The sequence below is a fragment of the Actinia tenebrosa genome, unplaced genomic scaffold (genome assembly GCF_029948245.1).
Source record: "Actinia tenebrosa isolate PJP-AT-01 unplaced genomic scaffold, QUT_ActTen_1.0 PGA_scaffold1__47_contigs__length_23844297, whole genome shotgun sequence".
Taxonomy (NCBI): domain Eukaryota; kingdom Metazoa; phylum Cnidaria; class Anthozoa; order Actiniaria; family Actiniidae; genus Actinia; species Actinia tenebrosa.
In genome coordinates this window covers 14,803,698-14,830,794 of record NW_028292578.1, presented here as the reverse complement: position 1 = coordinate 14,830,794, position 27,097 = coordinate 14,803,698, and the positions used below count along the sequence as shown (strand labels likewise).

General features: G+C 36.2%; 2 protein-coding genes and 1 long non-coding RNA gene across 6 annotated transcripts in view; 2 read left to right on the top strand and 1 right to left on the bottom strand.

The window, feature by feature from the left end:
* The first annotated feature begins 155 nt into the window (after nt 1–155).
* On the top strand, nt 156–3,316 carry LOC116293576 (cytochrome c oxidase subunit 5B, mitochondrial). Its single transcript, XM_031701020.2, has 4 exons — nt 156–339; nt 1,486–1,571; nt 1,735–1,834; nt 3,036–3,316. The coding sequence occupies exons 1-4, from the start codon at nt 225–227 to the stop codon at nt 3,152–3,154; spliced, it is 420 nt and encodes a 139-aa protein (XP_031556880.1). The 5' UTR covers nt 156–224; the 3' UTR covers nt 3,155–3,316.
* Nucleotides 3,317–6,023: 2,707 nt separating this feature from the next.
* Nucleotides 6,024–27,097, top strand: part of LOC116293575 (transcription factor AP-2-epsilon) — a 32,118-nt gene continuing 11,044 nt past the window's right edge. Inside the window, exons 1-5 of one of the 4 annotated variants that reach the window (XM_031701017.2) lie at nt 6,024–6,042; nt 17,630–17,744; nt 21,650–22,225; nt 24,834–24,903; nt 26,753–26,981. In XM_031701017.2, the coding sequence (XP_031556877.1) occupies nt 17,700–17,744; nt 21,650–22,225; nt 24,834–24,903; nt 26,753–26,981 (920 nt within the window). In that variant the 5' untranslated portion in view covers nt 6,024–6,042; nt 17,630–17,699. Of the gene's footprint in view, nt 6,043–17,283; nt 17,302–17,629; nt 17,745–20,826; nt 21,332–21,363; nt 21,477–21,649; nt 22,226–24,833; nt 24,904–26,752; nt 26,982–27,097 lie in introns of those variants that run through there. The other 3 variants (XM_031701018.2, XM_031701016.2, XM_031701019.2) reach the window with 3 other exon arrangements.
* On the bottom strand, nt 15,322–16,589 carry LOC116293577 (uncharacterized). The gene is made up of 2 exons (XR_004196827.2): nt 16,417–16,589; nt 15,322–15,517 (listed from the first exon to the last, which is right to left on the bottom strand). It is a non-coding gene; the product is annotated as an uncharacterized LOC116293577 (long non-coding RNA).

Sequence of the window (27,097 nt, the reverse complement as noted above, 5' to 3'; positions counted from 1 at the left end):
TATAAACAAATGAAAAGAAAAATCAAAAGTAATTCGAATAATCAACTTTATAATCAAACAAACAAACAAACAAACAAATACTAAAAACATATAACATGGGCTCCCTGTATCCTTTCTTACGGATGAGGAACTGGATCGATATCCCATGATGCAGCTCGTTCCATGTTCTTCGCATCCGCCATCTTGGATTCAAAGTGGCAAGGACTTTAGAATAGTGTGGGAAAATGACTTCATTATTGCTTCGTTCCATCCGCTCTAGTACTATAAGACCATGCATGAGACTTATGAACTCTCGATTAACTCCTGCTATTATTTCCAGAGGTCTGGCGACAGAAAAAGGTAAAGAAAATTGGACTTTTATTTTCTAAATGAAAATCTAGTGTAGCCGGTTGCGTGGTGGGACCTTCAGTACGATTGACTTCGGAATTCTCCTCTCTTTTTTTAATAACGATAGGTAGAATTAAATTTTTTTAGAGGCCAACGGATTAGGTACCTTAGACTTAATGATTTAGTTTTGTAAAATATTTTTTTTAATATAGTAAAGAATTTGAATATATTGAATTATATTTACAGTAACGCTAAGCACAATCGTGTTTTACAGCACGTTTCTCATCATAGAGTGACAATAAGAGCTCCACCTCCTTTATATTCGCCTAAATCTGCGATGATTTAATGATAAATCAAGAGAAATTATTCTTAAAGGAAGTTGGAGAAGTTAGCTAAAATGTCTTTCATTTCAACTATTTGGCAAGATGTTTCTTGGTTATATTTTTGATCTCGTATAAAGTGTTTATTGCCATCTTGATAAAAACTTTGAATTCTTATGACTAAGGACAGAATAAAGACACTGGTCTTTACCAGTAAGACATATTTTGTACTAAAGTTCTAGATAAATCAGTCACATGAAATACCACAAGATTTTTATTCTAGTGTCAAATTTTGACTTTTGATTTGCTGAATGCCAATATTGCCATAGCTCATATTGAGCTCATAGCTAGCAGTTATTTAATGATTATTTGCAAAAGATGAAGTGATTATCGGTGAATATTTACCAAGCTGTGAGTCTTAGAGCGACGAGGTAAATATTCACCGTAACCACTGAGTCTGAGGGGAATATTTTTTAGTATAATTTTAGACTTGAGTATCAGAGAAAAGACGAAATTGGAAAACCTCATAATCATCGATCGAGCAGTGAATATCACCCCATAATCACTGCTCGCTTGACCAATCACATAGCGTGAAACTCTATTTTAAGTCTAAAATAATATGCTAATATTCAAATAATCCAATCACAAATTGAGATTCAATTTCAGTTCTGATATAAAATTTACAAGTTCTGTTTTATTTCTGTAAGTTTTAAAACGTGAAATCAAATTTCAATGAATAAATTGAATCTTCCAACCTAGCTGGTTTGACTTTAAAGTGTTTTTCTGTTTGTGGAAACTGTTGCATGATAGCAATGTAGTAGTATTATCTGTGTTTCAGATTCTAAACCAAGTATTGCAACTCCTGAGGAGATGGCGACTGGCTTAGAGAAGCTTGAGTATGACGCCGTCATATCTGGAATTGAGGTTAGTACTTTTGAATTCATCTACACTACCATTTGCCTGCAAAGAAATATGATATTCATTGTTCCAGCTTGCCTTAATAAGGGTATTATACTTTATATTTTACACTCTGTTGGATCTATATATATACGGTAGTATGTTAATAGAAGATTTTGTTGTGTATCAGGATCCCTTCAGGCTTAAGATGGCAACAGGACCTCCAGGAACGCTAGAAAAACCAACAGAAGTGCCCACAGCATTTGGTGAACGTATCGTTGGATGCGTTTGTAAGTATTGCATAAAAGTGTAAGGTACAAAAGTTAGTACATTGCAGGATCTGATAGAGTGATTTGGATAGAATGTCTTCCCATTTCATGCCTTGTAACCCCCTCCCCTGAGAATAAGACTACTAAGACAATCATAATGTGGACATGATACAAACATACCAAAACAAAACAAACAATGCACAATCAACCAACAAATATCAACACAGAAAATACCTAAAACATACATGCATCAGCATAATGTGCACAACACTAATACAAATACACAGCACTCAAAAATACCAACCCAACACAACACTCCAAAAACTGTACCAACATACTACACCATAACAATGTTACAACACACAAATGCACAGCACACCAGAATACTAATACACAATAATGCACCAGCACACACAAATGCATAGCACACCAGAATACTAACACACTACACAACCATACACCAACACACACAAATGCACAGCACACCTAAATACCAACACACTACACAACAATGTACCAACACACACAAATGCATAGCACACCTAAATACCAACACACTAAACAACAATGTACCAACACACACAAATGCAAAGCACACCTAAATACCAACACACCAACAATGTACCAACACACACAAATGCACAGCACACCAAAATACCAATACACTACACATTAATATACCAACACACACAAAATTTCACTGCCAGATTTATTTGGAATTTAGGAGTCAATTTGTGTATAGGAAGAAATACCAAAGAAAAACCCAGAAAGCGAGCAGTTCTACTCACACAGGACACTGATCCTGGGAATCAATCCTGGGTTACATTGGTTATAGCTGGCACATAAACAACACACACCAACTATGCTTACTGAACAGAGCCAAAAATGCACAACCTATGCACATCTAATGCGTTTACCACTCCTGGATGGACGGCTTAATGCCTAACTGGTTTTGGAACCTAATTGATAAGGCAGCCAACAGATTGAATTAGAATTTAGAAGTTGATTTTTGTGTAGGGTAGGAAAAACTGGGGAAACCCTCAAAGCACAGGAGAGTACCAACAAATGACTCTACTCACATACCACAGGGCAGGACTCAAACCCGACTCACATTGGTGAGAGGCGGAGCATCAGCAGCGCAAGCCACCCATGCTTCCCACATACAGACACAGTATTTTTTAAAGGATTTAGCCATAATAACTAACTGGTATTTTATCCACAGGTGAAGAAGATGCAACAATGATCAAATGGATGTTAGTGAAGAAAGGAGAGCCACAAAGATGTGACTGTGGCCACTATTTTGTGATTAAGGATGCAAATCCAATTGATATTGCATTATAAATCCAAACTAAAATCCCTGTCTTGTTTATTTTGATTCCTTATTGGATTTTAATTAGTTTTGTTAAATACTGTAAGGATTGCATGGTGTAAGTGTGGCATATCTGTGTACAAATTGTTGTACTTCAGTCTTGATATTGAAGCATTAAATTTAAATTAAACAGATTTTTTTTAAATCTTAAAGTCCAGCTACAATGTTGGAACGAAAAAGTGATGCCTTAGAGTATTATTTCTTTGTTTAATGATTGCACATGAGAAGACACATGAATATGGATGCAACTCAAACAAAGAATCTTATTCTTAAGGGAATGACACATGGTCTGAAATGGGAAAACATGGCCAAGCTAAATGGTCTATCGAAGGGTCTCCAGGCAGAAGTCTGTCAGCAGATTTCTAAACAACTTAAGTTTATTACTACGCATGCGTGGACGAGAAAAAATGAGTACCCAACATCCGGCATACTTGTTTAATATTGAGCACGCGCACAAAGAGAAAATCGCAAAACGTCAATACCAAAGGAAGCCCATTCGCCTGACTTGTGTTATTTCGTGAAAAGATAATCATTGTATTCGATGTCGGTCCGGTCCTCGCTGACACTGTTGTCTGAATTTTGCTTCTTTAACAAAAATCGAACTTCAAGCAACAAACAAACAGATTTGCATCAATTAGGGGAAAAGTCATTGGGTTTAATGTCTTCTGGAAATTTGAGAAAATTCGGTTTAAAGCGTTTAGAGAAGTATGTTTTTCCAATCGCTGGCATCGTTGCTATCCTCGCTGACAACGTTAACATTATGCTGTTTTTTGAAAAATTCGACCTCCAGTAATTAACCAAACTGCATAAATCGACCGACAAGGTTGTGAACAATGAGTGTCATCGTGCGACGTCGCTTGCACTGGAGCGTTTTCCAGCCAGTGATTTTTCCCTGTGAAAAGCCCAACACGAGTAGTGATTTTTTCCTCTCTCTTCCTAGCGGGGTAGGAAAGAACCTTTGCTCGCATAGTAAACCGCACGATCTGACTTGGATCAGCTGTTGTTTCAGAGTTCGATGAAATTAAGTGTTTCAGTGGCAGATCCAGAAAGATTTCTAGGGGGTGACTGTAACCTAAAAAGGCATTACATAGCATCCTCTTTAGATCGTACCAAGAGAAAATGAACTGAGAAGGAATCTTTGGTGTTCATGCTTGTAACCATCATTTGCATCGTTTGATGCTATTTTTAGAATCACCTTTACCATTGCGCGTGCAGAAAAACAAACGCTCAAATAAATGATTCTAAAAATAGCATGAAATATTCTAAAAATAGCATCCAAGAGTGCTCATGATTCCACGTAAAGAGTACTAGTTGAGAGTCGTATGCATAGAATATTTAGTTAGTGCTAGTGTGTGTGAGTGACAGTAGGGCCAAATTATAAACCAGTTTACTGAATTGTGATTTATATGATTTTTATATAGCGCTCTTTTAATTATTTTCATATGCATATGATCAAAGGCGCTTTGCAATGAATTTTGATGGATAGGTGGTTAGTATGAGGAGTATTCACCGAGAATGGTCACTGCCAGGGTTTCTTTACGTCCTCAGTGGTTCTTCTGACGGTTCTTCTTACGTCCTCAGTGAGTTCTGGTTCTTCTATTTAAAAAGTGATTTATCCTACTTTATTTGATTATTTTAACAACATGTCCTGGTAAAATCCAACCTCCACCTCCTCGTGGTACCAGGAAGGACAACGTCCTAAAGAAGTAGGGGACAGCCAGGCCAGTCTGGGCGAGGTACATTATAGGGACTTAGATACCCTGTGGCCGCTACAGTAACCGTCAAGGCCTGTCTGGAACTCCGAACAGGACGGCGAACGGAGGCTCTGGTGAAGCTAAGATAGGATTGGCTAATTCATTATGACGTCACATAAAAACAAGGGAAGACAAAACAGCAAAGCAACTAAAACTAGAAAAAAAAGTATTCTTTAGGACTAAGAAAAAAGCAAAATTTGCATTAAATACCGTATATCGTAGGATAATTAAACATTGGTTTTTAAAATATTTAAAATCCAGACATTGATCAAAGCTATCACTGCAGAGCCAGTATTAGTCCAAATTCTTATTGTTCTTCAACATTCTGTTGCCCTTATAAACAAGCTGTGACGTCATATTGAAATAAGGCAGCTGTTGGGTTTGATACTTTGACACAGCAATTTGTGTACAACTTAACAGCCGTGATAATAACGTCCCCCTGGAATGAAAACCGTGAGAATCAATCTATGCAGTGGCATGCGTGACGCATGCGCTGTAGGGTAATCATCTTACCGTTTCATTAATTTGCAAGACGCCTCGCGTGCCAAAGTATTAAGTCGATAATGTGCTAACAAATATACCGAGAAAGGCTCGGCTTTAAAAATAAGCCCACATTCTTCGCGCTGAATTTGTAACCACAAAACCTAACTTTTCCATCAAATATTCCATATTGCAATACAGCCTCCGTGAACATCTGTCGACGGGACCAAGTAGTTCTACTTCAAATCTCAGATAAACGAGTTCAAATAGCGCTAACAAGAGTCATACGGAGTGCCTTGTTGACATTTGAAGAGCCACTTACCAGATTATTAGCGCTAACTATGTTTGCCTTTAGGCAACGCGCGCCATCTTAGAAGTCGCGGCAATACATTTAAAAACGCTGGGTCACAGCTCCCTGTGGTGTTAAGGGAATCTCTGTATTGAAGCGGGTATACAGGTATGTATATAATGACTGGAGTGAATGAAAAGAGGTTGAAAGACAGGATGCTGGAATATCGCTAGATTAATACACTCCTGGGTGTAGGATCCGAGGTCATCCAAATTGTCTTTATTTGCAGGGGACGCATCAATCGCAGCAAGAGGTTTCTGCACGTGCTCGACTGATGGTAAGTGCACATAAAACGAAAGAGATGACTCTCCTAAAATGCTTCCATATTAATCCTATTTAAGAAGGCTGGGGATATATTACCTAATGTATACTTTGCGTCAATGATGCTTAGAGATTTATGCCAGAAGCAAAGTATATAATATCACTCTGATATTCACAGAAAATGACTTTTTGTGCAGTTTTGGGAAAGGTGTTTGTTGTAGGAGGTCCCTGTGCTTGACAAACCAATTTATATCGTGACTTTCTCAAGCAAAAATAAATTGCTAACGTCTAATCAAACCACAATGAGAACCCCCAGGGGTGGAAAAGTTACTTAGCGTTGCTACGAACCTTGTACTTACAAACAATCGTCTGTACAACGCGATTGCGTTGATCTTGATATATTCCCATTGAAATCGGAAAGTCAAAGACTCAAACATGAAAATCCAATTCGGAGTTATTTCTAATGACATTTCAAACAAATTACTTCGAATGTAGTCTGAATTATTGCTGTCGGTTTATAAATTATAAGTCAGTTGACAATGTAGCCGACCTAGCACTTGTCTAGATACTCTCATCACTCATATTACGACTGGATTTTTTTTTTCATTCGTTTGCGATCGGAACGTTTAATGTTGTTTAATCTTGCCAACATTTATGTGTCTGGTTACTTTTAAAGATTAGACTAGAACAAAAAATGTTCTAGAATAGGCAACGAAAGATGTTATGACGATAATTAATCCAGAGTCCTTGCCAACCTGGTGCACAATACATACCCTTACATAGTAACTATGCATAGAGACTGATAAGATTCACGAATTAATACGAATATTCAATAAATAATGATTATTTAAAATGATGATTCTAAAGTAAATATAAAACTTAATAAGTATAAATATTGATTTTTTCTTCGTTAGGAATAAAAATATACGTTTGATGGAAATGTCCTTGATATTTTGTTTGATTGCTTGCCAGTTTTGTACTTTTGCTGTTTCTTGCTTTCTTTGTGTTCGTTGTATTCTTACTTATCTGCTTAGGTTGTTTTTGAGAAGGAATATACACTACATGTTTCAAATTTAAACGTCTTTCTTCGCCCACTTTAAAATGAATACATATTTGTTATAGCAAATAATTGAATCAAGAACCATCTTTATCATCATCATTACGTCTAATATAAAAACAAACAATTGCAATTGCAAACCTTGATTTTATAGCACTCAATAGCATGGCTAACAAACCTGTGGCCGTTGTTCCATACATAATTGAATTAGAATTTAGGAGTTGATTTTTACATCTACTGTAGTTAACTTGGGACCACACCATCACGATAGAAACTTGGACACCAAGCAGTATGCATGGGTCCAGACAAAACCACTATGGCATCCCCATGCCTTGCTACAACCTGCTGTGATGCGTACTTATTATCAGTTGGATTATCAGTTGGAACATTTTTACAACAGCATGAGACTTAAGAGATATGTGCTACTGAAAAGTTTAACGTTTTTAAATCTGCGAACTTTGAATCAACTTTTCTTTGCTTTCAAACTCTTAAAAATAAGGATGTACAGCCTTTCCTCTTTCTTGCCTTGATCGTATTTTAAAGGTTTAATTTGCTTTTTTTTTTTTTAAATAATGACTTTTTGAGGTATCATTTAATTAAATTTTATATTGCTATAAATTTTTTACCTTGGGTAATAAATTCATTAATTTAATAACTGTTTAAATTATCGGTTTTTAACCTTTTAGACCGTTTTTCTTCCTCCATTAAAATCCTTTTTCCCTCTTTGCCCTTTTATTTCTGTTATTCGTTTCATTCGATTGTTCTTTAAGTTCTTTTCATGTACAATGCTATAGGTAGTTCTAGTTCAGTCTTCATGTTGAACACCAAATCCTCAGGGCGTCAATTTGGCCATCCTACTTTACCTAACGAGCGGAACTGGTTGATGATTAGGGGCTAGTAGTCAAAACTATGTTAGAGCACACTACTAATTAAATGATCTTATGTTTTTATTATGATTTTTTACTTGATTTCCATATTGTTTCAGTATCAATACTACTATATGCCACCATGGCCCTGACCATCGCTATATATCATTATGATTTTACATCATGATCATCACTAACAATATTATGAATTATTAGTATCAGTCTCTTATTATAAGTTATTAGAATCATCTATCTAATTTTCACCAATGTTCAAAATGACCTGCTGACTAGTTGTTAACGTTTGATTTAGTCAAGGAGGTGGGATTAAATTAGTTTCCCCTGATTTACTTGTCGTAGTAGTCTTTGTTGCTGGTGCCGTTAATGAATGCCAACATCATTCAGATATTATTAACACGATAATTTACAATAGTTACACAATAATTGGTTTTTTGTCTTGCCAGGCTTGCTTGCTTGCTTCCCTGATTTCTTTAATTGTTTGTTTGTTATATATTCTTTTTTTTTTTTTAACTCTTTATCCACGCACACACACATACAACAACAAAAAAACACCTATTTATGACACTCATTACACTGGCATAATACTTCGATTTCAAAGGTTCCCAGCAAGCTGCAGCAAGGCGCTGGTGACTAAGGGCTGTGTGACTTCAGCTACACTTGACTCGTGATGACCATATGTAGTGTTAATTGTTATCCCTAAAGCAATATAGAAAAACAGACCTATATTGTAGTAATGAGCATTTCGCTTATTTAGTATATAGTTAGTGTTAGTATAGTGAAGGAGTAAAGAATCACGCAATACAAGATCCATCCTATTTTTGTAGCTTTTTCCTATTTTTTGTAGTTTCATGAAGCAATCTATAGTAATATTAAGTATTTTTGTTTTACTGAAAAGATAAAAACTCGTACCCAATCTGTCAGATTTTGAGTAATGGCAATTAAATTCTTACTTTGGGCGAGAGTGTTTTTTTTTTTTGTAATTCAAATCTCCTGAATTCGATTGATATTGTAATTAATATCATTATTGAATCTTCCTCAGCGCTACTTGAAAAAAAAAAAAAAATCCTCAAGGAAATAACACTTAAATGAAAAAAAAAACCCGGCTTAGATCTATAATAAGGTAGACTTTCACTTGATGGAAGTGATCCTTCGTTTAGTCGGTGCAGATAACTAGCCAAGTTGCCAGTGTAATAGCGGTTTAAATTATCTCAACTCTCTCTTTTTGTCCCATACAAACGTATACTGAGTACCATGCATTTTGGAAATTTTTAGTCATCGTGTAAGTGTTTTGCTCAAATGCTTATCATAAACATTTTCAAGCCACAATAACTATTAATTAGACTAAATTGTAGACAAGTATCAGCTATGGTTTGAGTCGGCTTGCCTGCACATAATTATTTAAATGATTTTCTTAGCCAATATTCGTGACATGATCTTAAATTAATAATTATAACTTTTTTGGTTGAATTTGGAATTTCTTTTATTGTTATATAAAAAGTTACTGTTTTGCTACTTTAAAATCTGGTATTTTAATTAATAGCTCGTTTTGCGTATCCTTTGTCCCGCGGGCCTTGCTAGCTCAAGTGTACTTCTGAAGATCATCAATGTTGTTTCTTTGTTTTGCTGTTGTTTGACTTTTTCTGCTGTTGTGTCTTTCTTCTGCTGTTTCTTTCTCCTTCTTCTTTTCTTTTTCTTCTTGTTTTCTTTTTTCTCTTCTTCTTCTTCTTCTTCTTCTTCTTCTTCTTCTTCTTCTTCTTCTTCTTCTTCTTCTTCTTCTTCTTCTTCTTCTTCTTCTTCTTCTTCTTCTTCTTCTTCGTCTTCTACTTCTTCTTCTTCGTCTTGCTTTTGTTGTAAATGCTGCTCAAGATTAAATGACTTCTTATTTATTCAGTTTCCTTAAAAGATTCCAAATCCACGGTCTTCGTCTATCTAACAAGCTGTAAAAAAACCTCATTTGCGTATGTAAAAAGTTGTTTAAAGGCAGGCGTAGTCTAGCCGATTATCTAGTCCCGCAGAATACCTCGCAAGTTATTGCATGACAAACTCAAAGCTACAGCCGTTTTTTATCTTTACAAATCTATATTCTAACACGGCACCACTATAGTGATAATATATGCTTTACACGATGAAAAGAAAAGGCGACTGTTATCTCTGACCACCTCAAACACGATAACCGTCAATACGCCGAGCAGCTGTGGTCTCGTGTTGACACTTGTATTGCGAGTTGGTCTTCATCAACAAAGAACAATATGACATTCATTCGTTGGGTTGGTCTGGGTTAGGCCAATGTCGTCAGAAAACTAATCGTGATGACTTATTTTTCATGCAAGTTGCAGAGAAGCTTTTCCCATAACTAGGTAGTACGTCGGTATTCTGATACTACGCGCAAGAAGAAATGTTTTTAATATATAAGAGTTCTTTGTAACTGACAGAGAAAATTTTCAGGTAGCGGTAGTAAAAGTAGCTATGATAGTAAGTCAATAAAAACTATTTCTTGAAGTTCCGGCAACAAATATATGACTTTGCGCCTTAAAATAACGTATTAGCAAAATAAATTTTAAAATACCTCTTCTAAAAAAAAGGAAAATTTTTGCGTTGAATCTTAGGAGCAATTTTAGTCTTGTTTGAAAAGAAAAAAATCAAGTAGACAGTTTTGTTTTTTGCTAATATTCTTCAAACGAGTTGAAATCTGACAAGTTCTTGTGGAATTATAATTAATTTGCAATGCAACAATAATTTCTCTATATAGACTAGGAATAGGATATAGTTGCCTGACATGTGTTTTGGCTATATGGCTTGTTTATTTTGGTTAATAAGTTGCCGTGAGCTCGATACTCGGACCCGTTATAGTTAAGCAGACTTCCTTGTTGTTCTCTCCCGTGCATCGAGGGCTTTTCTCTGGGCTTTTCCTCCCTTCTCAAACTAATCAACGCATTCTTTCGGAGCCGCTAATTGGCTTATACCGAAGCACTATCCCTGCAGTAAAAGAATATCGCACGGAAAAGAACTGAAAAAGACGCGAGGTAAAAAGTACCTTCGACATTGCATAATAAACAATACTTATCAGACAAAATCGACGATTACAATTTCAACCGTTTGTCCGCTAACTTGAGGTCAGAGAAAGTCAAATGAATTCGAATCGATGAATTTTATCATTAGAATTTAATCTTTTTCTCTAGTGGTTAGTAATTGTTTTCCTTACAAGAAGCCTTCCTTTTTGAACTTTTTTGTATTACGTAGCTTCTAATCCTTTCTTAGTTTACACGAGAGTATTAGATATTAAGGGTATAAGATGTACATAAAATTTAAAAAAGAATAAATCAAAATAGTTTGTGAAGGTACTAAGGACGCGGAAAATCGTCTCGGAGTAGTATATCTGTGGTCAGTTTTGTCTGGTTTTTCAGGGTTCCATGGAGTATAAAGTACCAGTTTGACGGTTTAATCCCAATTCTCTTCAAGTGGTTAACTCCAACTTATCGCTAAAGTCATTATTTGAGTACTTAACTGATATCACAGAATGTCAAGGGGGAATGATTTGTATTTATGGTGTAGACAGAGTGGTTCCCTAACGACACCTGACCCTTATCTCATTCCAAGTAATCGTCCAAAGTGTTAGAACGCACACTTTTGTGACGTTAGTCGGGATGTCTGTGGGTCGTCGTATCATACAGGACCAACACAGCCATGACATTTACGTCGGAGTCCTGAGAATTCCGAAACAGGTCACGACAATGCAAGGAATCGTAAACTCACTTATAGTATGTACTAGATTCTTTCATATATTTTCAAATACGGATCAGGTTCTTTTGGTATATTTATATCTGATATTTGTTGATCGACCGTGTCTCGAACCGAGTATTTTTCTCAGTTTCGTTCCCTCATTTTCTTTCTTCTTTTTTCTTTCTTTCTTTCTTTCTTTCTTTCTTTCTTTCTTTCTTTCTTTCTTTCTTTCTTTCTTTCTTTCTTTCTTTCTTTCTTTCTTTCTTTCTTTCTTTCTTTCTTCTTTCTTTTTCTTTTTCTTTTTTCTTTTTACTCCTTTCTTAGCTAAATCACGTAGCGAGGAAATAAATACCTGAGTATTTAATTTAAAATCAAAATAATCGTCAAATATTTATGTTTTAATTTCCGCCCTCTTGGGGCACCACACGCCTGATCCAAAGACTCTATTAAAGCTTTGAATGTTTTTATTTGACAGCAGCGCAAATATAATACCAAGGGCCTTCACAACAGGAAGCACTTAAATTATCAATAAAAGATTAAATACTTCAATAAATGAGACAATGAATTATTAACGGAAGAAAAAAGACACGAAAATAACGGAATGACTTCACACTGGTAAAAAGTGACTGATCATCACTGTAAACTTTGTTTCAAAGTAAGACTTCGAAATTTCGTAAAACATGATTTTTTGATGGAAGGTTCGTTTTATTTTTAGGTATTCTATATTTTGATTCCCAGAATTTTTTATTTTATTATTTTTATTTCTTAAAAAGCAACGGTGTTTAAAACAGTTCAAAATCTGAAAAATCTCCCCTAGTTTTTCACCAAGTTTTCCCAAATTCAACACTTTTCTGCAAAATAAATCAGGCCCAAAATTAGACATTTTTTATGGCTAAAAACATTTTCCCCAATAGTATTATGATAAGAGGATAAAATTAAGGGAATGAGTAGGTAAAAATCTTAAATTTTTTCATCGATGATTACTTTTTTTAAAACTTCTCCTCTATGAACTTAAGTTATTTAACCTTTCATACCTAAAGTAAGGACTTTTTCGGACTCGAGTTTTATAATAGCTTGGATTTGCCCTTAACATATGAGAGTAAATAAAAAGAAAAATAATATTCAATAGTAGTAATAAATATTCCTAGAATTAAACGCACGAATTAAGTTCCATTTTTTCGGCAAAATCACAAAGTAAAACTATATTATTAGTGACAATTTAAATTTATTTATTCTTAAGTCCATTAGATTTTATAATGTCCCTTTGGGGAAGTCAAGTGTTCATGGTAGATAGTGTGAACCCAGTATGGATGAGCCTTGCGATGAAAGTGGAATCTCATCAGGGATATCATGTTAAACAACAAATATCTAGAATTCGCATTTTATCAAATTCGTGTCATTCTCTTTGTGCCATTCCCGTAGCTCCCGTTCTACCTGTGGGGTCCATATTCAATCATTTATTTCTCCACAGTAATTTCTATGCCTCCAATTTCTCCAAAATGAGTATTTTTTGGAACATAATTAATGATACCCCAAGGCTGGATCGTTTTACAGGTTCTTTATTAACTAGGTTTTTTCACCTGCCTTTACAGGCTCCAGCAGATCATCTCATTTCCTTGGATTTTTTATTCCTACGTTTCTTTAGTTATTAACTGTCAAGGTTCTTTCCTGACTTCAGATTTTTTTCCTGAAAGAAAGTTTTCCTATTTTCTTTACTTCATAACGAACCTTCCTCTTTAAAGTGTCGTTAACTGTTAAATAAGTTCCTGTAATATTCGTCCTAACCTCCTGGCTATTTTTTTGGATGTTTTGAATCCAATCTCTGGAGCACCACAATTATTAAACTATAAATTGGTAATTGAGTCCTTCTCATTGAGGGACCCCGGCGATAAACTAGAACTAAAAACTAGCTGTTTTGCTGCAAATGTAGCTGAGTTTTAATTATTTAATTGTATGAGGAAAAAATGAGGCTTTTAATGAGGAAATCTGCACGCACAAGTGCAGCACAAGTATAGAGCCCTGTGGTACTCCTTAAAGATTCACCCTAAATATGGCATACCTTTCCTTTAACGAATCATTGTAAACATAAAAAACATGAATTTAATTTTTTTTAAACGAGAGAAATTCTGGTATTGCTTGATTATGAGACATGAAGTAAAAAATAGCTATTAACCTTTTGTTGTTTTGAATATTCATGATAAAATTATTTTTTTCTCTCGACGATTCCTTGATTGATATTTGATCGAAAATGGGAGATATTTACTAATGTATAAACAATAATTTTCTACGACTATCTCTACATGAAATTAAATAGATATAAGATTCATTTTATAATCTGTTATTAAAAAAGTTTAAATCTTTATTCTAAACTAACGAGAAATTTTTAATACACTTTTATACAAACTATAAATAAAGGCCAAGAGATTAAAATATATATATAAACAAAAATTATGTAAGGTTTAAAGAGTACGGATACTTTTCGTGCAACGATCTTCTTGTTTATTCCAAAGTTTGACGCGGAGTTCAACATAGGAGGATTTTTAACTCCCTTTTTTCGTAATTAGAATCGGCGTCCTCTTTGAAATCTTAACATTCCGACAAATTTTGTCACTATGATGAATGTAGTAATGCACTTGCGTGATTTTTGGAGTGAAATAAGGTATACACGGGTTATCTGTCGTGTCTGAAAATGCAATCAAGGTCGAATAAATCACACCGAGTCGCTATGAAATTAATGTTAGCTTATCATTTCGGTGTGTGAAGGTTCGAGATTTTTCTGTTTAGGACCATGGATTGAAAGACAAAAGACGAAAAGAATAAAAAATGGAAAGAAAACATAATTTAGATGAGAGAAAAAAGAGATTTCAATTATAAAAATTCGGGAATTAAGAAACAAAGAATGAGTGTCAGTTTCAGAAAACGATAAAAGGGGGAAAGGGAAAAAGCTGCAAGAAAACGAAAAACAAGTAAGGAATGAAAGAAGAAAATATAGAAAGAAAGGAAATAAAAAAAAGTTTTTTTAATTATTATCATTATTATCATTTTTTTTTTTTTTTTTTTTTTTAATTTTTAATTTTATTTTTTTGTTGTTGTTGTATTTTTGCTCAGTGGTTTTCATTTGAATACTTGCCCCTAATCCTCAACTGATTAAAAAACAATTTTCTAATACTAGCTTGAGTGTATAAATCGTTTATGCGCGTTTTCTAATGTGTACTCGTGAAAGACTCGTTTTCTAGGCGCTTTTTTTTTCCCTCTCTCTCTCTCTTTTGTTTCCTTTTTATGTTTTTTGAAAAAACCCCAAGATTTTTTTTTTCTATTTTTGTCGACCGATTTCATCAAAAGTCTCCTTTCACTCGTCTTCGCATTGTTTTATCTATCATTTTCAATTTGCACGCTTTTCACCAATTGTCTCAAGAGCAGTGGTTAGGAAAAAAATCCTGTTTTCTGGGTCTTTGTCGACATTAATCATCATTAAAAACATTCAACTAGATATCAGTCCTAGATATTGCGTCGTACGAAACAATTATCGACTCAAGTAGGAACGACTTAGTTGTGAGAGAGATTTAATTGTGCCTAGAGGGTGCTCCCCCTGTTTCCATTGGTATTACCCTTCAGTTGCGAAATATACGCTGTGTTGTTGTATTTGAGCTATTAGCGGTTTATTAAAAGCGGTCCTAGTCATTACAAGTTTCATTGACGATTTCTTGTATTGAGAACAACCACCTGTTCGTAGGCCTTTTACTTGTTGGAGTGCCTCCTTTTAGGCTAAGTGGACCTGCTGAAATATACTCATCCAGCCTTGAATACGTTGCCATGGTGCCTAAAAGCTCCTTAGGGATCGAAAAAAAGAATTCACCTTAAGCCACGTGCAATTGTGAATTAACATAGCCATTGAAAAAGGCAAAAGGGAACGATAATAATAAACACACAAGGAAAAACAGGAAATTGGATAAGAAAGGGAAACACGATTACCGAACTATAACATAACAGAGGACTGAGTTGGTCAAATGTTTCGATTCTCGGTACATCAACATTTTCAAACACGTGTCCTTAATTTGCAGCATAAACCGACTAAGGCCTCACAAACGACTATCTATGGGGCCAATATTCACGACTAGATGTCTGTATAATTCGACCAAGGGTGGCGTTGAAAGCAAACATGATGATGTATTCGATGTATTCCGGCTGCTAGTCCGTCTGTTACCTTTCTAGATATTTTCAAATACATTCACAGCGTCATTAGCGGTGCTCTTGAGGCCTCGACCACGATTGGTGGAGTTTGAGATAGCCAAGCTACTTTTAGAATACGTTGTTAGCATCTGTTTGGGGTTAGGAAACAAAAGCGGCAAATCCCGGTGATATTCACATCGAGATAACAATAGGAAAGCATATCTCTTCTACACAATAGTGGGCGTTCATTCAAGGCACGAAATCCGAAAACTATGGCCTTAGACTTATGACTCGATATGGTTGTATTAAAACACCTTTAAGTACCTTATCCCAGAACATAAGATCATTGACATTTTATATATTTAATTCCCGTCTAAGAATTTTTTTTTTTTTTTCTCTTTTAAAAGACCCTTCCAGCAGATTATATCATCTTTTAAATGAGGGGGGAAAGGGTTATCATTATCGATTGATCTTTGAATATTTTTTTAGCGTGCCTTTCCTTGTACCAGTGTGATGGAAAGCTCCGAGACTTTTGCCGATAGCATCTTTCAGTACTTACGAGGACTTGAGTGCCGTCAACATTTCTCTCATCTGTTTTTTTCTCCTTCGTATCGCGTATGTGTTTTTTCTTAATGAAGTATAAAACTGGCTTACGAGGGAATTCTCGAGGAAATTCAGCTCTCGATTTAGTGTCGTCTTCCTATCATTATTTGACAAGAATAATAATCGATCCCAATGCGCATATCTGTCACTTGTATTGACAAAGCATGATTAACTATATACGAATATGAAGTTTTCAATCATGAACAAACGGGAATCAAATCAAGAAAACAAGGTTTTGCTCGCTCTAACAAAATCCCCTTGGAAATCATTTTCGCTTGTGTGGAAATTAACTTTTCTTAACAACATAATCGCGTGAACAAAAAGCGCTTTAGAATTCGGGGATCATATCATATGATAAATTCATTTGTTTCCTTCTCAGCAGAGTCCAATAGGTCTATCCTTTTTCAGTGTCTAAATAATTGCTCATGACTGAGAGTTTTCTTTACTAGTTCCTGGTTGTGCAGTGTTTACAATATATCTAGTGTTACGAATGAATAGATGACAGAGAATGTCTGGTGTATTTGACAAGGCCAAGCACTCGGGACCGAAAGGCCACTTATGTCATACCATTCAAAACGACATAAACGTAGTGAACTGTGTAAAAAAAATAAACTAAACGTCTAAATACGGTTCAAAAAAGAAGACTTCAATGCCTTAAGCATCGAGCTCGTTTTTTGTCTTAAATTCAGCATAATTCACAAAGCTTAAGACCCCGATTAAAAAAAGAGAAAAAACACCATTTTAACTCCTTAATTTCCATATTGTTCCGCTTGTTCAAATTCTATTCAAATACTTAGGCACATGCATGGATTATATTAAGGAATTGAAAGTTTCCAAAACGGTAAAAACTATCATTCATAGCTATTCTGTTTTCTTTGATACAGTTTATTCTCCAACCCTAAGGCCCTGAACCGTATTTATAAACCGTAATTTTTCTCCGCACGTCGCCTTCACTCAACTCGTCATACTTCCGTTTTTCAGTACATCGATGAACTCAAAAATTTTCTCCGAAAGTTATAGGGTTCATAGATGCTTTTGAATATAACTTTATTTTTTATTTTATTTTATTTGTGTGTGTGTGTGTGTGTGTGTCCAACGGGGGAGGATAATATATAATTTTGATGCATTAATTTGCCTTTTTTTCAAAATTTTTGATTGTGGAAATGTAGGTTCCATGACTACAGATGGAAGTGAAGTGTGGAAAGAAGCACTTCAGTTAAACGTCGCACCGTTCAACCGATGGACGCTCGCTTGCCGCAGGCCCTAACTGATTATCGCACCCGGGTAAGACATAAAACATTATTTTCAAAACTTCGATAACTTTTAACTTCTGCACTTTTCACAAATACGTTGTGCATTTTGTATAGTGTACTAGTTTTGAAGCATTAAACGGAGTCGGCGTTCTAAACTTCATGTCCCATAATGGACATCTTTACTTATACGCTTGTCTGTCGGCCCATGTGTACGACTACTCGGACGTTGATGGTGTCAAACCTTCACTTGTCAGTATTTATTGATTCTTAACAAACAAACAGTCAACGCAGCGGTGGCTAATTGCCTTTAGCGCCTAACACTCGCCTAGCAAAATAATATATAGTATCACTGTTGGCGAACGCGACCACAAAATGATCGGCAACTCAGTCAGAAAAAACCCATACAGATAATCTGCTTTTTGCCCAACTAAAAAGACGTTAAGCGGTTTTATCTCTAAGTGTACTTTGGCCAACATCTCGGATAACACAAATACTTGGGAAACTTCCGGCTCGTGTGCTGGATTTTCTTAAAATACGAAAGTGATTTTAAGAAGTGCCGACAACGCCAAACAATAACATTACGCCGAGCGCCCGAATGTCAATAGAGATATTGAATAGCAAATATTTGGATATGATATTTATCTTAGAGAATGAGGTGCGAAAACATTAGGCTTGTTAAACTTGAACAACGGACGACCCTTTTTCTCATTACGGAGTTGTAATACTGAATGGAAAGCGCTGCGGTAATGCGATTGTGAGAGGTGTACGTAAGAGGGGTTCCTATATCCGTCTTTTGTTGACGCTGCTCGTGTTGATTGAACAAACAAAAAGGCACTAAAGTTAAGCACGTTATTATTTGAACTTGTTCCATTCGAGTGAGGTGACAAAGTTGTCAAGAGTAAGTAAGGCAGTACTAGAATAAGTACCAATTAGCACCAACAAGCGATCAGCGATCGTATAACTCATCCACTTCAAATGGTAAAGTAAGCTGGCTTAGATGCGTTCTATATTGACGCTCTGCAGACGACGAACGCATTACGCGATCGACCGGCGACTAGCAGGAAATAATTTGAACAACATAAAAAAGTCGACTCTCTTAAAAAACTGATTGACGTTCGCGTGGATTTTAATCTATAAAAAACCATATTCGATGCTTTAAAAAAGGTGTAAAAACACAAAGACTAATAAATATCTTTCTCACATTAAGTCACTTGGTTTAGTCCTAAAACGCTAGTCTATTGTCTAACTTGTCGGTCAAATATGCTAATACCATCTGAAATAATCGCGCAGTGCTCCTTTTTTTACCTAGTTATCGAATAATAACTTAAAGATTGGCGTCAAATTCTACTTGAGTACTCAAAGAATCAGCAATCGCTGTCAAAAGTGTAATATTGAGCATGAAAGAGTTTTCGTGACTCTCTTGGTTGAGCGAACGTTTGGATGCCTCAATTTCCATACCTTGGCGACGGTGATTCATTCAATATGCGCCGAGCCGGTGAAAGACATACCTGAACTGTGTATAAATTCTCCAGACAACGACGACTAACCTAACACAGTTTATTTTGGTCAATAGCTATGGGGACGTATGATATCATAATGCAACTGCAAAAAGGTCCCTCTCGATGGGGTGCCGATGTATTAGAACTAAGATTCTTTCAATTGACGAATCGGTTCAGCATTTAACACGCAAGCAGCGAAACGCGCCGTCAATACGATTAATGACATATTCCTTTGTCTGTTAAGAATGATTTCAAAAGTCTTTACTCATGATATGATGATATGATATGCTTACCTAAGTATTTACTGAAGAAATCACACTCAATAGCAAGTAAACAAACGATGAAATAACCCTAGCAATTCATCTCGACTAGTTTATCTCTCGCTTGACTAATATTGATCCAGGAGTACCAATATATCCGGTTTAACGATTCGTATTAATTATATCGAGATTTTTTCTCATTTTTTTTAAAAACTTAAGCACTTGCATAAAGCACGAAATTGTTTCAACACAACCCTTGAGTGAAAATCACTCATGTTCATTAGTAATACTAAAATAACTGTTGCTAGGATGACCTGATGAAGAACCCTTTCAATCCTCAGCGGGGCTTAGCTCGATGAATTGTTTTCGATTTCGTTATATTTGAGTTTTACACTCGACTGGTTAGAGGGGACTCAAAACTTCATCTGATCATGTTGTGAAGTATGAGAGTCATTAAGGGAACTTGCTGACATAATAATATAAAAGAACCTATTTACTGAATAATTAAACGAATCCAAGCATAGATTGCGGGCCGGAGGCAAGGTTCTCCGTTCCTAGGTCCCTCTACTTATTATTATCATTGAACGTCATGAACTAAAGGACAAACACTTCTGATTGAACTAATGTGAGTAAGAGAGATGGTAGATGATTAGAATGGCATCGTGAGATAAGCGTGTGTGCGACATTTCATTCTTGTTCTCCTTCCTATTTCATTAGAAAAAAACTTTTTCTCACTAACGATTATGAGTCTGGTCCTTTAAGAGCAATCAGTCTGGTCACCCAAATGGTTGGTGTGGGAGTGCTGGTGGCACTCGTTATCATGTTATGATATTCAAGGAAAGTTCAAAGTGTACCGACATCTAATCGACTATAATTTAGAACATCCACGGTGCAGTAGGGCCGTCACGACTCAGGAAGCATTTTGTCAAGATTCATTAGAAAAACCAATCAGCCAGTACGTTTACGATTTGCAAACAATGTAAGGTGGTGTGGGCCCTTGTCAGAAAGGATAGCGCTCACAGACTTGTGTATATCAGTGAAAACGTTGAACAATTTCAGGCTGACGTGTCGTGGTTGAACGGTTTTGTGCTCATACGTAACTTGGCTTCCTCACGCCTTCCCCTACTCGAATATACGAGAGTATACACAAAGGTCTAGTGAAAATTGTGACAAAGCTCCGCCTGCTTGTTTATATTCTGAAGATTATTGGGTGTTGGATGGCATTATCATGCGATTTGCCTTTATAATCTGCCAATCACGAATAAGGTGACGAGTTCACAAGTACTATAAACCAACAGGGGGTCTCAATTGATTTGCAAATAATTGGAAACTTTAATACGACAGAAAATAATTAAAATCTGTCTGGCTTGCCACTCAAGCGCTTGTCAATTCCCGAAAGCAACCTTTGAAAAGTGATCGGTAAACCATACGAAACACAAAGGATCGCCGCTGCACGATATTTCTAACTGAGCCGAACACTCCCGAGCGCGGCTTTCAATTTGTCCCTTAGGCGTTAATTGGTGCAGTCCCTGACATGTTCATTGCTGTAGAGCACTGTTTGGGCACATAGAGATTTTTTTTGTAACAGTATTGACGTTTAACGCCGCCGACTCCTACAGCCCCGAGGTTACAAAACATTTTGCATTGAGCGCGAATTAAGCTTAATTATGACAACTCAGTTGGATCCGCTGGGAGCTAACAGTCCAAGCCAGGCAGCATTGAGGCAAGTAGTGGGAACTAAGAGAAAACGTTCACATCATCGTGATTTGTCCCCTCCGTTAACTCCGATATCTCCGAATTCATCTTATTCAAAGCGACCTGAGACTTCCACATCCGCCTTCGACTTGATCAACAGCGAGGTAAGAATCAAAACCATCTTAAATGTGTGAAAACCGTGAGCGTTCGAGCCTCCTTCGTACTGTTCGCACTTGTCTACAACGCACTTGACCTATCGTTCAACCGAAATAGGGCCTTATCACGGCTAAGCCGGTCTACAGCATGTCGGTAAGCAATTTGGCGAGTGGATTTACCGAGAATAGAGCTTTGTTTCTTAACTATAAGTTGACAAAGACTGCTGCGGGCCAGCACGGCAAGTGGCCGCTGCTTGCCTACTATCGTGCATGTTATGTTTATTTGATAATAGTCTTATTAAATCCTCATGTTTGTCCACTTTACAGGATCGTGGATTAGGACTACACTGCGTGAGCACTGCTAGTAGCAATGAAATAGTGACTTCAGGGAATATTGCCACAAGCGCTGCCCTTGTAGCCTGTGCACCAAGACTTTCTCATTCACCAACAACACACCACGACTATAGGGAAGTCCTACCCCCTCCAATGCAGCCCCAAGCACATCAGTACTATCCTTCGCAGTACAATCCACTGCACTATCAACAGCAACAACCCAGGTTCGACTTTCAGCATGGCCTCGAACCATTCCAAACTTCTCACTCACAACAGTTTGGACAAGGACCTCCAAGCTTTCATCCTGCTTCACAGCATCAAGTTCTTCCGAACAGCCATTCGCAAGTCGCAGTTCCACATCAGGGAAGACACCTTGGGTTGAGACAGAGAGCGGACGATTTGGATCCTTTACAACCCGTCCACATTAACCAGTTCTCTTCGTCACTAGAGCATGCAAGACGAAGGGATGAACTTTTTAGTGCCACAAGAAGGCATGATATGTTGCGGTTTGGGCCAGAGTCTATGACTGGAGTTCCTTCGGCTGGACTACCGATGCCGCCGGATTCACAGGTACTCAATAAAAGAGCAAATTATAAATACCGTTTTCACACCTCACCATTGTATAAAAGTGTTGTCGAGGTTTACCTACTTCACACTAAGGCCGATTAACTGAAGCGTATTTGCAATCGATACTATTGAAAGGCTATTTGGAGATATACTTTCAGGTACGAGTACGATACCTTTGCGTCTTGGTCCACGGTTTATCTATGTATTTGTTTATATGGTGTCTTTATAGTTTGGTTTGATAGTAGGGATTATCAAAACAAAGTCGTATGAGGTTTCTTCCGTGCTGGGCTAAGGTATTCGTAGGCATAGTGTTGCTACTTGTCTTTAGTGTTTACTACATTCACAGATCCAAACAAGCGTTTTAAGCGTGACACAATTCGCAGTTTCACAGCGCCATTGCTCTTAGGGCTGATTTTGTGCGACTATGCGAAGGAATCCTTTAGGATCCTATCTTTCTACACAGAAAAAAAGCGGCAGAAACGATTTGTCGGTAAAAGATGTTTGAGTGTAACATTGTCTTCACGGGCCGTGACCACAGACTGCAGCCGGATAGCAAGAAGCGCATGTTTCACACTTCATTCAACACCAATTCATCTCTGTTGTCATTTTAAGAAAGATTTATTTTTCTATACTGGATGAAAAGTATTGATAAGGACGGCAATAAAGCGTAAAAACTTTCCTCGCAAATATTGGAGCTAGTTTAATGCTTGAGTATGAGCCAAGGTACCGAATAATCTACCTAAGAGTTCGTGAGAGAAAGAACGTGTGCAGTTGTTGGCTGATCTTGTGACTTGGATCTCGTACTCGTATTTTTTTTTATTAATAGAAGTATATTTTCTGATTTAAAAAACTTCGGAATTTTTGATCTCTTGAGATGAATCACTAAAGCAAACACTGGTTGGAATGACTCTTCGCAACGTTGCTTTTTCGATGATAATATGACCTTAAAGAATATCATTTAAAGTCGGTTTGTGAAACAAAAGGCCACCAAGCAATTACCGTAAGCTTCCCTCTGGCTGTTAGCAACTTTGAATAGGAAACCAAGAAATCCTGACTAAATCTTTTCATTTTCTATAAAATAACACGCGAAACTGAAACAAAACAAGGTGGATTATCAGAAAATCCTTCGCTTAGAGTAGAAGTTTAATGCTTATAAAGAATAAACGAGTTAAATCAAGAATACCTTCCCAATGGATTTAAAGTGAAAAACACTCCAGTTCGAAGACTCTTTCGAGTAGATACTTTTATTCTTTGGAATATATAGCACCTTTCTTGTACAAAGATTTGAATAGTGAAAAAGTACTCCACAAGTCCTATAGCACAGAAATAGGTTCAGGCAATTGCAGAGGGGATATCGAAACTTCTTCCGTACTAGGCAAGTAGTTGTTCATAGCTCTAGCCCGGTGTAGAACTATGGTTCCAGTATTGCTCACAAGAGCCTCATTAGCATCAAGTTAACCCACTCTTAGAAAGAACTTTTATTGATGGTTTTAGTTATCCTTAAGAGTAGGTGACATCTTCGAACCTGCTAGTCGTAAAGTGTACGATTGTGGTGGCATTGCAGAGAAGAAGACGTTTGACTGTGTTGTAATGATTTTTTCGACTGGTTGTTTAAACTTGTCCCCGTCGTTATTACACAGTCCACTCGGTAGGGAGTAATTTCGCAGACAGTGGAATACTTTTAGCCCTGAGGTTATAGCCCAAAAAGTTTATCTTATAGCGCTACATAAGCTCAACATTCAAACTTTACAAAACTACACCACGGTAATGGTGGCTCGACAATGGAAAGTTGTTGTTCTTAACAGCTTCTGGTAGTTTTCCTAGAGATCTTTTGTCTCTGATCTTGGTTCGCAGAAGGCATTCAGGAGTGCCAGTATATTCAAGCCCAATTTATAAGGAAACTCTTTGTAAAGTATATTCAGTAATTCAAAACAGAAAATAAAATGCTGGGTTCCATCCATTGTGAACTTGGTCTTTCTCAAGCAGACAGAAAAATAGCATGTATTTATTCAATGGTTTTACAGTGAATGATTTTTATTGTGTATTTAGAGTGGCCACTACAAAGTCAACTTCACCGGCCTTCTTAAAGTCAACCCAATAATCTTCTCTTTAAAAGTATACCTACCATAGTTTAAAATTTTCTACCTGCTACTCTATGACTGAACATCTATTAACAAAAAGTCCAAACGGCATGCTTCACAGAAGAAGGATGTTCAATACCTTCTAGAAGTTTCTCAAGAATCTTTTCAATCTTGTTTCTTCTCTCTCTTTCTTTGAACAGTCTCTTAGAAGTCGATTCTCTTCAGTTAGATTCCATGATATATATATATGTTTAATAGCGTTTGATGTCCAAAATCATAGAGTGCAGCTTTTTTGCAAAAGAATACTTGATGCAATTATAGGTTGTAGCACTCACTGTTTTTTCATCGGCAAGAAATAAAAATTAATGGAATTCAAATCTTTATCCAGATATTTTATTGTCTGTTAGAGTAAATGGTTTGCTGTTTCAATAATGATTGGAAATTTTACTAAACTATTAAACTCCTTTAAAAGACATGCTATAGTTGAAATTATAAAGATTTCTAAAGTGCAGTTTTTGTTCATCTTCTAGAATCATTCTATGGGGATTAGTTCAAAGAATGGAAACACAACTTCCAATCATACCTCCAACAGCAGAGAAGGTAGGTTTGAGCTCTCGTTATCATCCTTTAGATCCTTTAGTAAAAAAGACATCAAGAAAAGAAAACGGCTAAAGCAGAGGTGTCAGAAATGGTGTAAAGTGATGTCTACAATTAAATTCACAACCCCAAACAAGCACTAACATTTTCAAACTTTTATTTTATTTTTACTTTAACAAGCACGAAAAAATATATCTTTTCTTCTTCCTTGGAAAATGAATTTGGATGAAGTATTTTTTTAATGTGAAATTTCTAGCAGAGACATTATTTTTCATTGTGTAGTATTTTTGTGGATGCCATCATATAGAGTCATTTCCAGACGCATTTGGAATAAAGAGGCCCAAAATCTTAAGTCAGTTTATCTCGCTTGTATTTTCCTTGGTATAATATATATATTTTGTAGGGGGGAAGTTGGTGTGAGTGGATATGAAATTGTTTTGGTTTAGCTATGGCTTGAGGCTTTTTCTCTCTAATTATGATTACTAGCCGTAATTCAAGACAGTCCTTATTACGGATCATCAACGCAATAGAACTCGCTCGCTTGTTGCACCTGCTTTTCCTACGAAAAAAAAAATACAATTTATATCACAAATCTACCGCTTTAAGGATGCTTTCCGTTCACTGAGGTCCGGTTCTTTTATCGAGGCAGGCAAAAACCTTTTAGCTCTTTTTATAGAATCACAATGTGAAGAGCAATAACATGTAGTGTTATATACCCCCTTTAGCTGTTCTGCTTAACATGCAATCAAAACTCCTTGACAAAAAAAGCCAAAAGTACATTGTAGCCCCAACTTTTCAACTCTTGGAATAAAAAATGCGATGTTTCGTGATCAATCGCCTATTTAAACTACATTATGCCTGAGGATTTTGATCAGAGTGGATAGGTATTCGACGCGCTATGTTATAGAGCGTACTGGTGAAGATCACTATACAAAACGTGATGGACACATTCACCAGGGAAAGAAAACACGTATTATAGAGTCATCACCTTAAAATATAAAACCAATACAACTTCAAATCGAAGATTGTCTGATAAACGATTCATTAAGAAAAATCGATGAATAACAAAAAAACGACTCCATACACTTTCGAGCTTTTTTTTAGTTGGTATATGAGAGTCTCCATGTCTTAAAGACAAAAAGAGCAACATGTGATGTGCGTTTTTATTTTCAAATAAAAATAAAGAGATTTATCATTGAAGCATAGGCAATCTTATCTGTTGTATTTTCTATATTGTGTCTTAAGGCTGGCGCTTCGTTTAGTTCTGTGATAGACAGTTCTTTTTCCGTGTTTGATTCAAGCTTTAACAACATCAAAACGACCTTAGTAAGAAGCCTAATCCTAAGACATTTAACATCCAATTGTTTGCCATCAATAATGTATTTTTCTTGACACATTTCTTTTTAAAGAATGTTTTTATATATAGGAATTAAAGTATCGCTACAAAGTCTTCGTGCTCTATTCGTTATTAGTGCGATACTTAAAAATATTGACCAACTTTTCAAGTTACCACTTTTTTCGTCTTTATCAATTCTAATTTTCGTAATTTTTTATTAAGACTCACTTCAGATAAAACAAAAAGTGATGAAGCGACGACAACTCCATATATTCATTTTTCTGTCTTTTCGTTTTCACTTCCTTTTCTTTACCATTGACTTTAGAAATTCCCATAAACTGTTGACCCCAATTTCGACTTTTTTATTCCCCTTTTAATACTCTATTATTCAACCTTTTATTCATGTCTTTACACGTTTCCTATTCTTTTTTCGCCTCTGGCTCTCTGAGTGAAAATCATTTTTTGAAATAAATTTCATTCATTTTTGTTTGCTCCTTTTTTTCTATATTCTTCCAGTTTTATCCCTTTCTCGTCCGGTCATTAAGAAACATCACGAACAAGAAAACAAAGAAGACGAAAATGGTGATGGCACAGTTCATCCTTCTGATGTTTTCTGCTGTGTTCCGGGAAGACTTTCACTTCTCAGCTCAACGTCAAAATACAAAGTTACTGTTGGTGAAATACGTCGGAGACTGTCGCATCCAGAGTGCTTGAATGCGTCTCTTTTAGGCGGTGTTCTACGAAGGTAAGCAACATGAAAAATCATTGACATTTAAGTCGTATTTTGCTTCGTAACTTTCTAAATCGATTCCTCTAGAACCATCATCAAATAAGCATACCCAAAAGTCATAACAGCGATTA